The following is a 15,651-nucleotide window of genomic DNA, read 5'->3' as shown; positions in this document are numbered from 1 at the left end:
TGATTTCTTAAAAATAAATTAAGTCATCATATATCAAATCCAAAGGAAGTATCAGGGGATTGTCTTATTCTTTTGAAAGAATATTTTAGATAGAGATTAAACCCAGACATATAATTAATAAAATCATTTATTTATACATGTATGCTTGTTTATTTTCAAATGCTCAAAATTGTGTCTATAGAGATCAAGCCTTGTCTTGTATTCGTATTTCCAAAAGTTTTCATCCATACGTTTATCCAAGAACAATATGTAATCATGTATTGTGAGCTTTCCTGTTATTAGAGGGACCACTAAGTGCTCGACGGGCAGTTTTCCCATTTTAAACCTAGAATTATATGAAATTGTGCCACGTCTTCTATTTTTAGAGCTCATTTGTTATTATGATAGTAGTTGTTTTTTAAAGTGTTTTTTAATTGAAAATACATTGAAATAATGTTTTTTATTTTTTAAATTTTATTTTTGACATCAACTGATCAAAATGATCTAAAAACATAAAAAAAATAATTAAAACCAAAAAAACTATAATTTTTTCTTTCCAACTACAAAAACAAACAAAGTCTTATACCAAAACAAAAAAAAAATCTCATTTTGAAGGATTAAATCTAAGACAAGATAATATGTAAAACTGATCTAATATTTAAACCATATTAGAAATAGCACTCACACTACTAATAGTAAAAATCATAAATTCATTAACAAAGCAAAGGTGATTTTTTTTTTAAATAATCAAGATTTTATAAAAAAGCTAGTGTAAAAAAAAAACTTGGCTAACTAGAAAAAAAAATTATTTTTATGTACATAGACATAGAGAAGGTGAAAGGAAAGAAAGCAAAACTCTATACTAAACTGAAAAACTGAAATAGTGAGACTCTTAAAAATCTAGATTGTCCATTATAAGATACTTCTAAGGCCCCTGTATAGATCCAGACATGTATAAAGAAAATTTCTTGTTTGTAGACCTTCACTAAAGAGCCAATCTCTGAAGTATAAGTGAAAATCATCATTCCATTCTGTATCCTTGTCTTGAAACACAATGTTATTTCTAGTCACCCAGATCACCCAAAGAATTCCATAATACAACGATAAAATTGCTCGTCACTGAAAAATCCCTGTCACCAAATGATCCCGTTGCAGCAAGACATTATCAATTGAATTTGGCACGCACCTTTGGATCCTAAGCCAATTCATAAATCTACTCCATAGTTTCCATGGCTCCAAACAATGTTTGAACAAATGACAATAGGATTTTGTTTCATAGTTACAAAATGGACAAGTCGTTTATTGATGAGATATGATGCATGTAGGCTAATAACTCCCTAGTACATAAGCTGTCATGCATCAATTGCCAAAGAAAGACTTCAATTTTGTTAAGTACTAGACCTTTCGACGGTAATGAAGCGGTTAGAGACACACCTGAAAATATTATCCTGTCAATGGCTATACATCCAGGTTTAACCGTGTAATTATATGTTGTTTCAAAATTCCAACACCGTTTATCTATCTTATCATACAATAAGACAACTCCTGCGTATATAAATGAAAAAAGGTGTATAAATTGTAGTTTTGTACGTCTCATCTCTCTTTGCCATTGTAAGTTCAATATTGGGACCAACATATCATAAATTGTTGTTGTCGATTATTAAGATATAACATAGAGGCTTAAAAATGTCCCCTTCATAAACTTCACTAAAGAACCAACTATTGATTTTGTTCATGAAAATATATTTAATAAAAAATTTATTTATATTTAATATTCATCAATTATTTTATTTATAAATATAATATTTGATTAATGAATCTAGAGTAAAGATAAAGTTATTAGGACAAAAATGATTTGCGAAGAAAATTATAAAATTGTTATAATTATGAGAATGTTATTGCTTTAGAGCATTATTCATAAATGTTCATGGTCAATGCTTTATAAAAATTGAACATTAATTAGAGTTGTTGAGATATGAAAGGAAGCAGTTGTTTTTATAAGCTAAAATATGAGGGACAATAACACTAATATATAGGTGATTATCAGATGAAATATATGTTGAATTGACCAGCATAAGAATTTTATATGGAGATATCACTTGTGTGTATGATGTATGGAAAGGTTCACGTGACAGTTGTGCAAGTGATCCTTAAACTTGAGATCACTAAGTTATCTTATACAGAGAATGTTATGCTTTAATCATACTATATGTTGTCCTAATTATGGGTATCAAACAAGTAAATATTGGGCATAATATGAATTATTTGAAAGTATTTAAGTAATAAAAAAATGATTCATCATACTAGGTGAATTAGTAAAAATGTTTCATCTGTTCTCAAATAGTATTGATTGTAAAACCTTACGCAATGTGAAATGAGATTTGAAAAGAGTTTTAAATCTTATTCAAATAATCAATAACTATGGTGTTGAGAACAAATATGATTTGACAGAGTAGGCATAATCCATACCATAATGTCTAAATTGGAACATTGTTGATGGAGGAATAATAATTACACCAAGAAACTGGTCACTGAAAGGTTAAGTCAAACCACATATGTCTTTCCTAATATTTGCGGATCATTACAAGTTGTTAGACATTATACTTGAGTTTCAAATATAAATCAATTAATTGTTGAATTGACAATAAATTAATTTGTTTATTTTATTTTATTTAGGATTATGATTTATATTTGGACTACCTTATTAGGAAACCTATTGTGTCACATAAGAACCATTGATTATAAATTAAAATGAGATTATTAATCAAGTGTAACTTGATTATAAATACATTTTAGAAATGAATGTTATTGGAGGGTCTAGCCATTTCAAATCTAATATATGATTTAAATTGGCTCCACCCAAAATATAGATATTTATGTGGCTGGCGGTCTAAAAACAACTTTCTACATGTGATTTTCTTCTCAAACGTCGGTTATTACAAGTAAAGCAATCTAGATGTCCATTTTGTGCAGTAGAGCGGGAGACTTCGAATCATTTATTTTTCCATTGTTCTAGTGCTTGGCAATTATAGGAAAAATTCTTACAATGGTGGGGAGTATCCCGGTGTATCCCTCAAAACTTTGGATTTATTGATTTATCGGTGGCCTTCTTTAGTAAAATGTAGATTTCATACTCGGGTTTGGAATCTCCTTTCCTTCAGCATAGCATGGAGTGTTTGGCTCATGAGAAATGATATTGTTTTTAACATAGTGCATCCAAATTGGAATTCCAAACAAAGTTTGAAAGAAACTGAAAGGGCCAATTTAGCAGGATCACCTTCATAAACGTAAACATAGCTGCAACAAAGGAAAAACATACTATACAATAAAAAGAAAATATTATATTTTATTCATAAATTCAAGTGTTTGTAATTACAAATTGCGAACTAAGCTAAACCTAAAATGCAGTGCTAAACATTAGAAATCTCGTGTTTATAGCCCTACCAAAACAAAAACAAAGAACACATGAAACGAGCATTGCACCAAGACATATGTCCAGTTTTTGTGACCATAAGCTCCCTAAATCAACGTGATCATACTCGAACGAATCTTCAGTAGGGAAAACTTCAAGCCCCGTCTCCTGATTCTTCAGCTGGACTGTCGTCGAGACTCGGCATAAACTGGTCGAGATCCTGAATGATCTGGCTGATATGATAACCATTGAAGATAGATTCTAAGTAATCCGCCATCTCAATATCGTCCAGCTTATCTGAAATAGTTTCTTTCGCGTGATCATTATTGAAACTTGCAAGCGCCATCTGTTGATTTTCGCTAATAGTTGATTCTTGAATGAAGTCTAATTGCTGATCAGGCCCCACTTGAAAGGCAAGTTCATTGCTGACAATATCTGTCAAATCATGAAAAATATCTTCATCTTCAACAACACCATCCTCTTTTCGAACAATTCCTGCCTCAAGCTCTGTCTCCAGATTTTCAGTAACAGTTGGTTCTTTAGTGAAGTTTACTTGGCCAGGCTCCACTTGCGCTGCAGGATCAATGTTGGTGAAAGAATCTTCAGTGGCGCAACCCGCATCATCCTCCCATGAATCAACACCCGCCTGAAGCCACGTATCCACATTTTCAGCAATCTGCTGCAGTTCTTGATCTTGTGACAGTTTAGCTCCCCGGTTGACGATTGCCGATAACTCAGGCTCCATGTTCTGAACTGGAGCCGTTGCTGCCTCAAGCCACGTCTCCTGATTCTGGATAATCTGGTGGGGTTGTTGATCTTGTGACCTTGTAGGTTCTGAGTTGATTACTGGAAGATTTTTAAATCTTTGGCTAATCTGGATTATATCCTCATCTTCAGCAACTCCAACAATTTCTGAAAGGTCCATCAACTTCCTTTTCTTCGATTCCTTTGTCTTGAGTTGAGAGATCACAATATTTTCAGAAATCAATTCTGAACCATACTGCAGCATTATCCAACCATCATGGTTCGGTTGTCGCTTGTTCTTGTAACGGAATCTGTTTTTCATTCCTATAACAGCTCCTTCCCTAGTACTCACTTCTTCTCCGCCGTCACCATGCCATGTGCCGCCATTCTTACCAACCTTTCTGTTCTTGTTTTTAGTACAATTGACCGTTTTCTTACTTAGTGTTGTAAAAAAGTAGAGGCCATTATCACCTGACTTGTGACCTTCAAACCTGTCGAAGATCTCCCAGGGTTCTTCTTCGCCATAAATATTGTAGTCCTTGAACAAGCTAGCATATTCGGCAGGCAAACCTCCATTGACTTTCCTGTCTAGATAAAAGCCGATCAATTCTTCATCAGTGGGGAGGAATTTGTATCCAGGAGGAAGGCGAGAAGGGCTGTTTTGCATTGTGTAAAACGAGAGTAGGGTTGTGATCTTCAATGACAAAACAAGTTAGGAGAAAGAGAGGCGAGAGGCTGATCTAATATTATAAGTGCTAGGGTTTTTTTTTTCTTATGATCGAAAAAAGCTGAGGGCTTCGCTATATATATATATTCTCATTAATTAATTAATTATTACAATCCCAATTTGTTGCTGAATCTCGTTGAGATATAAACACGATTATCCTTGTCAAAACAGAAAATATAAGGTATTGTGATTTGATTTAACGACGAAACTTTTGGTGTCTGTGATTATCCCATGCATGGCCACAACAAATCTTTTTACACTTTTTTCTGTCACCGAAAATGCTTTTCAATTTAAAATATATATATATATATATATATATATATATATATTTAAATTGTGTCAAAATCTTCATTTTGTTTTTTATTTTTCCACATTTTAAAAACAAACTTAAAGAAATTATAAAATTAACCATACAAAATTTCTTCCGTGGATAGCAAGAAAAATTCTATAAATGCAAATAACTATAATCATTAACCCTTACACATTTATCTTCATGCTAATCATTAAGATTTCTCTCCCAACATTACCTTCAACCTTTACACATTAAATAATTAATTAATTATTACAATCCCAATTTGTTATTATCTTTTATCTTTTTACGATGCTTAAAGCAGATAATAGATCAGAATATATTTTTAACAACACTTTTTGGTCACTGAAAGTTAAATAATCTTCCTTTTCTTTTTTAATTTTCCACATTTCAAAAATCAAATTTAGAGCAATAACTACACAAAATTTCTTTCAAAAATACCGCAGATAGTAACAAATATTTTTTAAATGCAAATTACCAGCTTAATCACTAACCTTTACACATTTATTATTATGCTATATACATCGATCCATTTTTGTTGTGCTGCCCTATCCTACTATGGAGTGGTGCAATATAGCAGAGCAAGGAAATGGTGCTGGCAGGGGTGCTTACGTTATTACAAGCTGCATAAAAGGCAAGGTAGTAAGTCGGATCATATATGAAAAGAAAATAAAATAGAAAAGAAATTTTTTTTTCTTTTGCAATTTATAATGTTTTTGTGTGGATTGTCTCCACATTTGGTTGCCTTCCTAAAGCGCTTTTCTTTATTGTCTTTGGCTAGATAGAGTTTTCTTTCGTGTCATACATCCTTGTAGATTGGATTGACCAATTTTACTTCATTCTAAATAATGTCTTCAAAATTCTCAACAAAAGACTTAAGTATGTAGCCATGCACTTTGAAAACCTTGTTAGTTTCAATGGTTTGGATTTTAATAACACCATGAGATAAAACATTCAAAACAACAAATGATTCAATCTATCTAAATCATAATTTTCCAGGCATGAATTTCGATATAGAGTTGAAAAGTAATATTTTCTGCAAAATAAAAAATTATTTGCGCTGCAAAAAGTTATCGTGAAGATATTTAGTTCCCTCTTTATATAGCCTTGCGTTGTCATTTGCTTCCAATCAAACTTCTTCAAGTTGTTGTAGCTACAATTTTCGTTCTTCTCCCGCCTTTTTAGCATTAAGATTGCATTGTTTCACTTCCTAAAAGACACGATATTCAATTTCAATCGGTAAATGACATAACTTATCAAAAACCAACCTATACGGTGACATCCCAATTGCAGTTTTTTATGTTGTGCGGTATTCCTAAAGCGCATCCTCTAAATGCAGGCTCTAATCCCTTAGGTTGGGGTTCACCGTCTTCTTCAAAATGTGCTTTATTTCTTAGTTTGAAACCTCAGCTTGTCTATTGGTTTATGGGTGGTAAGTTGTGGCTACTTGATAGTGTACTCCATATTTTCACATTAATGATTCAACAATTTGGTTGCAAAAATAGGTGTCTTCGTCACTTATCATTGCTTTTGGAATTCCCAACTTATAGAAAATGTTAGATTTAAGAAATCTTCCAACAACCTTAGAATCATTAGTGCGGGTAGCCTTGCTTCTACCTATTTAAAAACATAATCCACAACAAGCAAAATGCAAAAAAATCCAAAATAATTAGGAAAAGGGTCTTATAAAATCCATTTCCCATACAAAAAAAAAATATTACGATGTAAAATAGGAGTTTATGGCATTTTATTCCTACGAGATAAACCACCCATTTTTTTTTGTCATTTTTCACAACTCTTGCGAAATTGGTAAGCATCCCTAGAAAGAGTTTCCCAATAAAACCCAATGTCTTATATTTTTCTAGTTGTTCTTTTGGGTCCAAAATGTCCACCACATGTATGACTATGACAATAAGTAAGAATGGAATGAATTTCATTGTTAGTTGCACATCAACGAATAATGTAATAAAAACCTATTTTCCAAAGGTATGGTTCTTCCCATATATAATACTTAGATTCATTTTTTATTTTGTTTTTCTTTGCCTTATTCAAATAATTAGGTGACATTCCAGCAACTATGAAATTTACCTTATCAGCAAACCAAGGTTCCTTACCTTGCACATGCAGTAGCTACTCATTGGGGAATGTCTTAGCAATGGGCAATGAATCTTCCTCACGCACAAGTGGTGGGGACACCGAACCCGAAATATTATTTATGCACGCCTATGATCATAGACGATGGAGGATAGCCCAAACAATTGAGAAATTGGGCTTTAACTTATATTTTTTGTTTTAATTTATATGAACTTTTAGTTGAGATTTATTAATTAGGCTTTATTTGTTGGGTTTGATTTAATTATTGTTGGGTATTTTATTTAGTTGACCATAAGCCCAATCGCTTGTTCTAGTTAGGGTTTTAGTATTAATACCCTACTTTTCTAAATGTTAAGCAGTTTTGATGATTATTGAAAATATTGCAGACTTTGCATATCTCCAATCCCCTTTCTTCTTTTTCTTTGCTTTCTCTTCTTAGCTTCTTCTCTAAAAGCTTCTTTCTTTTCTTGCTTTAATTCTTATTATTTATTGTCCCGCATTAAATTTGGTATCAGAGTAAGGGTTTTAATTGTTTTTATAATTAAACGATCCATATGTTTACGTTTAACCCTAGATTGATATAAAAAAAAAGCGTACTGTTCTTATTACAAAAAAAAACTGTTCATCTTCTCCACCAGCAAACAGCCGCTGTAATACTCAACAAATCTGGAAAACGCCGATTACAGCGTGCATCAACGCCGATCGGAAACTCTGCCTCAACGCTGGTCACACCAAGACCCATGGCGGTAGATTCTCTTACAGAAGTCCACTCCCCACGCCTCTGACAGATCGCACCAAATCACCTTCAGCAGCGCCTCCACAGGACCACAGCAGACCTGCGACTTCAGTTACCATCGCCCTCCACCATTAGCAACCGACAGAGCAGTAGAACTGGCCGGCGCACAAAACCCATCACAGCCAACGTCGATTCGTGGTTTACAGAAGCAAAGGCAGCGCCTGAACCAGTGCCATCCTCTTCAGCGCCAGCGATTGAGCTTCAGCCACCACTGAATCGCACCCTCTAGCAGCAGCACCAGTCGCAACGCCTTCACAACAAACCTGTCAGTGACAACAACCGCAACTAGCTGCCTGTAGCGTCCGAGTTCCCTGGCAATAGAGCGACATTGTAGCAGCAAAAGATCTTCATCTTCAGCAACGGACAAAATAGTAAAACTAATCAGTGACAACCACCACCTCCAGTGGCCGCAATAGTCTTCGCCTTCAACTGTTATGTCCCGCCGCCAGCAACAGCAACCGAGAAATCGCAAAAGACAAAGGAAACTCAACAAAACAAGATTGCAGCACATAAGGCATGGCAGGTGAAATTAATTAACCCACCACGTCAGTCCTCTAGATCCACACCATCTACCACATCAACATGAGCAGCTACATCACTGTCCGCCACATCAGCATAAGCAGCCACGTCACTACTCACCACATAAGCAGACCTCGCCACGTCACCCCTATTACTATGTCATCTGAGGTCCATCCGCGATCGAATTCGATGATTTGAATCTTAGTCGGTAAATTACTCTGCTTTTCGGTTTATTGATTTTACGTTTTTGGTATTGCACTTGGTATTCGAAGTTATCATTAATATTACTTTTGTGCCAAAAAAAACTCACCTAGCATTTTTAATTGTTAATTTTGTTCATCAACCTCTTTCATTAGTGATAGCTAATATCTTGTTCTATTTGATAATTATGAGTTCATGCTTGTGACATCGTGTTTGATTAATCATTTACACTTAAGAATCTAGTATTACAGGCTTACAATTTTATTAGTATAATTTGTTCTTGATTATTCTCCGCATTTAAAAAAAAGATAAAAAAAATAGCTTTATTTTTGTATTGTGATTTTACGTGCAAGAACCATTTGTGATCTCAATTCCATTTATAAGTTAGTGTTGCATGTATTTGTGTCATGATCATCTAGTGTCCAAGCTTAAGTCTACACTTACTATAGACTCAACCTTTAGTGATACTCTTATGACCATTTAAAGGGAACTACAAACTTAAGTGATCAACATGTTTAAGAGAATTGAGCCCCAAGAGAGTTTTCGAATAAGACATTCAAAGACCCATAAATATCACAAGAATAATCATTATGGACAAGTTCACTCTGACCGCCACCAATATGACTATCATTTAGGTTACTCTAAACACGATGACTTTGATGAGCGAGTCTTGAGTCCTAACAAAATAGAAGCCCACACTTTTGACAGTCGTCATGACCATTGGATATTTGATATGTGGATTCATGATATGGATAGATTCTTTGAGTGGCATAACTTGTCTAATAATAGAAAAGTTAGATTTGCTAAGATGAAACTCATTGATGAAGCCAAAATTTATTGGAGAGATGTTGAGGATTGTTTAGAGATGAGAGGTAAACCTCCTATAACTGATTGGATCAAAATGAAACAAAAACTTCAGGAGAAATACCTACCCCAGTCTTATAAGAATAAACTCTTAGACCAATGAAACAATATAAGACAAGGGAATAAGTCTATCAATGAGTAAATAACGCAGTTTAATGATTACATGATTAGATGTGCCATAAGAGAGAGTGAAGCCATGACTTTGCGTAGATTTTGTAAAGTTTTAAATGATGATCTTATAAGAGAAGTTGTATTTCAAGGTGTATCTACCCTTGACCAAGCTTATACCTTACGTAAAGACTACAAGTTGGTCACAAAGAATCAGTGGAAGAATCGTAAGGACTCTTATAGTATCCCTATTAGGTCCTGATTCAGAAGTAATGATTCTTTATTAGGTGCTCCACCCCACGGACCTAATCTTAGTAACTCCCAACTTTATAAGAAAGATAAAGGCAAACGAGTTGTTAATGAAGTGTCTAAGGTGAGTTCTATGGTTAAGTGTACTAATCGTCTAGTTTTGGTCATATCTCTTTAAATTGTACCTCTAAACCTTTAGTCATCCAAAAATATAAGGATATAGGTAAAGAAGAATATTGTAGTGTTGAAGTGTATGAGCCTAATCTTGAGGATTTTAGTGACCTAGATGACAGGGATGTGCAAGAAGAGAGACTTAACACAATGAGTCCACATGAGCTTGAGACTGAGGTTAAGAAGGAGTCTGATATGTCTGCTTTAATGGTAGAGGAAATTTTAGGGAACTCTTCAGTGGAATCGCCTATAGAGATGAGTATGGTCTTAGAAGAGTCTCATGATATTAGTCCTCCTAAACTACCTGATTCCTCATCCCACATGCTTGGTGTCCAGCACATCATAAGTTTAGAGAAACATGTTGAGCTTTTTGACCCCTTACCTCATGCACGTGATGAGGAAGATGAAGATAATCCTAGTTTACTTGATTGTGTCCATACCATATCTACACAGGTTTCAAACAATGTTTGTCTCATTCCACGCCCTCAATTATTTAGTGTTCATAGTTACAAACCTGATAAGCCTATAGAACACCTTCCTATATCTCTTCACGATAGGATGTCTAAGTTAGCTGAGTCGTTACCATGTAGGGTTCATAATTTGCATATTGAGATCATGAAACAAATTCAAGCAAGTAATGAACAATACAAATTTCGAGTTGATTTACTTAAGTATCATGATGCATTTAATGTTGGAGATTATTTCATGATATAGATTATACCTGAACGGTGTCCTTTGGAAACCGATCATAAATTGCAAGTAAGTAGTGCTAGACCATTCATAGTGTTGCAAATGATTAAATCAAATAATTATGTCATTAAATTGCCATTAAACTTTGATATTAGCTCTACTTTTAACATAAAAGACCTCAGTATTTATAAAATACAACCTATCCCTAATGCTTCTTTTGATACCCCTACCTCATTATCCATATCTTTGGCACAACAGGAACATATTAATGTTACTTTAAATGCACAAGTTGTTTTTACCAGGGATGGTGAACTTCAGCAAATCCTGGTATATGGGCTCGACGACCAGATTCAGACTATACTTAGATTATCAGAGAGACATCACAACAGCTTGATCCTTATCTTTGAGAGCGTTATCGGAGTTGCCTTGACCTATACTCGACGGGGTCAAGTTCTTCCAACCCCCGGAGAATTGGTGGGGACACCGAACCCGAAATATTATTTATGCACACGTATGATCATAGACGATGGAGGATAGCCCAAACAATTAAGAAATTGGGCTTTAACTTATGTTTTTGGTTTTAATTTATATGAACTTTTAGTTGAGGTTTATTAATTAGGCTTTGTTTGTTGGGTTTGATTTAATTATTGTTGGGTATTTTATTTAGTGGACCATAAGCCCAATCGCTTGTTCTAGTTAGGGTTTTAGTATTAATACCCTACTTTTCTAAATGTTAAGCAGTTTTGATGATTATTGAAAATATTGCAGACTTTGCATATCTCCAATTCCCTTTCTTATTTTTCTTTGCTTTCTCTTCTCAGCTTCTTCTCTAAAAGCTTCTTTCTTTTCTTACTTTAATTCTTATTATTTATTGTCCCGCATCAACAAGCCTACTCAAATGATCTGTCATAGAATTGTCAGCTCATTTTCGATCCTTGATCTCCAAATCAAAGTCTTACAATAAAAGAATCTTGCGTATATGTCTTGGTTTGGATTCCTTCTATGCTAGTAAATATTAAAGGGTAGCATGGTAAAAAAAAATCACTTTAGATCCAAATAAATATAATCTAAACTTGTCTAAGGTAAATACAATAGCTTAAAGCTCATTTTTAGTGGTAGAATAGTTACATTTAGAGGAGTTCAGCATCCTTGACGCATAACAAAAACATGACTTTTCTTTCCATTTTTTTGGCCAAGTACACCTCTTACGGTATAATTACTCGCATCGCACATGATCTCAAAAGGAATATCCTAATTTGGTGGATGTATAATTAGTGCTGAAGTAAGCAGTGTCTTCAATTTGTCAAATCATATTTGACACTCTTCCTTGAAGTTAAATGGTACATCCTTTTGCAATAACCTTGACAATGGTTATGAAATTTTCGAGAAATATTTGATGAACCTCCCGTAAAAGCTTGCATGACCAAGAAAACTACGAATGTCCCTAACATTAGTATGGTATGGCAAACTTGTAATTAAATCAACTTTGGCCTTATCAACCTCAATACCCCTACCTGAAACTACATGACCCAAAACTATTTCCTGTTGGACTATCAAATGACATTTTTCATAATTTAGAACCAAGTTGATGTTAATACAATGTTTTAAAACCTTGGTTAAATGATTTAAACATTGATCGAAAGAATTGTCCTAAACAATACAGTTATCCATAAAAATTTCAATGTAATTTTCAATCAAGTTAGAAAAAATGTTCATCATACATCTCTGAAATGTATCTAGGGCATTACATAATCCAAAAGGCATATATCTGTAAGCGAAAGTCATAAATGGACAAGTGAAAGTTGTTTTTTCCTGATCTTCTTGAGCTACAACAATTTGAAAACAACTAGAAAACCAATCTAAGAAATAGAAAAATGACTTACCTACTAGTCTTTCAAGCATTTCATCGAAAAAAGAATTGGAAAATGATCTTTTCTTGTGGTAGCATTCAATTTTCTGAAATTGATGCATATTCTCTACCCATTCTGAATTCTCATAGGAACGAGCTCATTTTGTTCATTAGGAACAAGCGTCAAACATGTCTCTTTAGGAACTACATGCACACGACTAACTTATTGACTGTCATATATAGGATAGATGATTCCTTTGTCAAGTAGCTTCAGAATTTCCTTCATTGCCACTTCCACTCGCTGAAAGTACACCTTTAGTACAAGCATCTTCAACACTAGCCTTATTATGCCTTTATGTGATAATGTAGATGAACTTTATTTGTTCAGGTTCCACTTCCAAGGCAAGTTTGACATTAATGATTGTTAGTTCAATCTTAAAAGTATGTTTAGTAGGGCAAACTCCATTCACCACCAGAAATTTTAGATTTATCAATAGAATTTTCCATCGGTATTTATACTCACTGTCCACCGGCATCAAAACTTACAGATAAGCTCACGGACAGAAATAATCCGTCGAAAAAACTCTCGTTGGTGATTTGTGGTATGTTAGCAATAATTTTACAGATGAATTTACTGATGGACAAAGCACGCTAAAAAAAACTTTACACACTTCATTCCATCAGTATTTCCATCGTGGAATATAACATATCATTGACAAAAAAACTATATATCATTCCATCATTGATTTTTTTTCCTTCCGTTTGTATGTTCGTCGATGAATTTGACATATAACCGTCAAACATACTGTCTATTATTCCGTCCATGAGTAAACAGTGATAGTGATATTTGCAATAATATTTTTTCAACTCTGTAGAATATACCGACGAACTAAGTCCGTCGATAACCCCGTTAGTAATTATTTAAAAAATATATATTGTTAAAAAAACCTTTTTAAAAAAATATAAAATAATTTAAAAAATTAAATTACTATAAAATTCAAATATTTATTAAAAATTTAAACATTTATAAGTTCAAATACAATTAATCTAGAATAAAGGTGCTGCATAACATCCCCATTTTCGGGACTACACATCAATCAAGAAAAGAGAAAATATGGTAAGAAAAAAAATTTCAAACCGAATCCATACAAAGCTGGCCAAAATTTTTACCAAAATTTTGGCAAAGTCTCCCCCATACCGGGAGATCCCAAGTTATCGACAAATAACTTGTACACTTCTATTACTCATTAATCAATCACATCCCAATCATCCCTAATTTCAAACATCATAACATGCAATAGTATAACCATAATATCCCACATATGCATATTTTAAAGTAGGACATAAAATGATACTTAAATATAAAAACAAGATACATGAAGGAGTACATAGTAATATAGTTTACATTCAACCATTCAAATTAATGAATGCTATTACAATTCAAGTTATATGGTTTCTTGAAAGACAAATTACATTAGCATTCATTCAGTCCTAAATAACATAAAAGTTAGAGAATCTAAAACGTTACTCCTATCATGAATGTGATGGACGTGCAACAACATAACATTCAGAAATAATTATATTGAAGCAATACTATCATGAAGAAAATATCAAACGATATGTGTGTGTGTGTCTTCAATACTATGTACTATCATAATTTTTTACAATACCTCATATAGTCTCCTTCTAATGCTTCTAGGTTTACCCCTTCAGAAATTCACTAGACGTTCTTTTCCCTCCATTTCATCCTACAATTTTCAACCAATATCACATATTAATTTCAAATGAATAATTCCTTTAAAATGTCGATTTCCATTTCATTAATATTATCAACAATTCACTACCGAGAATACCAATCATACCGCTCATTTCCAAAACTTGGGGAGGGTAATGCCGACACTAATAAATGTCATTGGTGTCATCAGTCGCCTTTATCAGGACTGACTAATCAAGTTTGTGGTAGTGTTGACATCAATACAACCGATTGATGTCATTAACTATTTCCAACCCGAAATAGTTAATCAATTTTCCATAACACCTTGGAATATTTCTGAGAATGCTGATGTCAAGGAATCTTGGCATCATTACCTTTCACATCAGGAATAGTTAATCATGTTTCATGGGGTTGTTGATATTGACGTCATCTGTCGATATCATTAACTATTTTTAACTTGAATAGTTAATCAAGTTCAGTATCCCTTATTCTCTGAAAAGGTCATATCAATGTTAGTAAATCTTACTAACATCATTAGCCTCCCATATTCAGTATCGGCTAATCAAATTCAAGAAGTGGTTATTCGTGAAGTCCATTAATATAGTTCGTCATTCTTAATCAAATCCATTAATCAAATCTAATTTTATTCCTCATTCATTTCATCTTATCTCTTCTCCTTTTGGCTTCATCCACAAGTATGAGATCTAAGAATTGAACAGATTCCTAAAATTGTTGTTATTTAAGGAAGGTATAGGTATAGAACACCTACCTACTGCAAAAGCTCGGCTCGCGCTCCCTTACTATTATTGTGCCCCTCCTGAATCCACAGGCATGCTACATTATTTGTTACTCAAGTTACATTTTGCAAAAGAACAACAATAATAATGACAACATTTATTCCCTCTTTTACAATTGTTTCCTTACATTTTTGTTTCCATTACATCCCTTAAGATTATGGCTCATTATCAAATCATAACTAACATCACAAATTCAATTTCAAATATGGATTATTTCCTTTTCAATGCCAAGACATGATGCTACACATTTTCTGAGGGAAGGAAACCTGATTCTGCCTCTAACATGACTAAATTTCATCGTTTTGCCAATTTGATGAATCTGCCAGTAGAGGTGGCAGCTCAACCTCTCCTCGGATATTTATCTATATCTGGAGTTTTGGAGCTTCAAATTAAATGAGATTGGACTCGTTGGAAAGTTAACATCTCT

The 15,651-nt window shown here is 33.6% G+C and overlaps 1 protein-coding gene across 1 annotated transcript; it reads right to left on the bottom strand.

Moving 5' to 3' along the window:
• Positions 1-3,545: 3,545 nt before the first annotated feature.
• On the bottom strand, positions 3,546-4,802 carry LOC7464474 (NAC domain-containing protein 86). The gene has a single exon (XM_002321319.3). The coding sequence runs from the start codon at positions 4,800-4,802 to the stop codon at positions 3,546-3,548; it is 1,257 nt and encodes a 418-aa protein (XP_002321355.2).
• Between the last annotated feature and the right edge of the window lie 10,849 nt (positions 4,803-15,651).

Source organism: Populus trichocarpa, chromosome 15 (assembly GCF_000002775.5).
Source record: "Populus trichocarpa isolate Nisqually-1 chromosome 15, P.trichocarpa_v4.1, whole genome shotgun sequence".
Taxonomy (NCBI): Eukaryota; Viridiplantae; Streptophyta; class Magnoliopsida; order Malpighiales; family Salicaceae; genus Populus; species Populus trichocarpa.
This window is presented reverse-complemented; position numbering and strand designations above follow the sequence as displayed.

Coding starts and splice junctions, on each gene's coding strand:
- LOC7464474 (XM_002321319.3), bottom strand. CDS start 4,802: ATGCAAAACAGCCCTTCTCGCCTTCCTCCTGGATACAAATTCCTCCCC.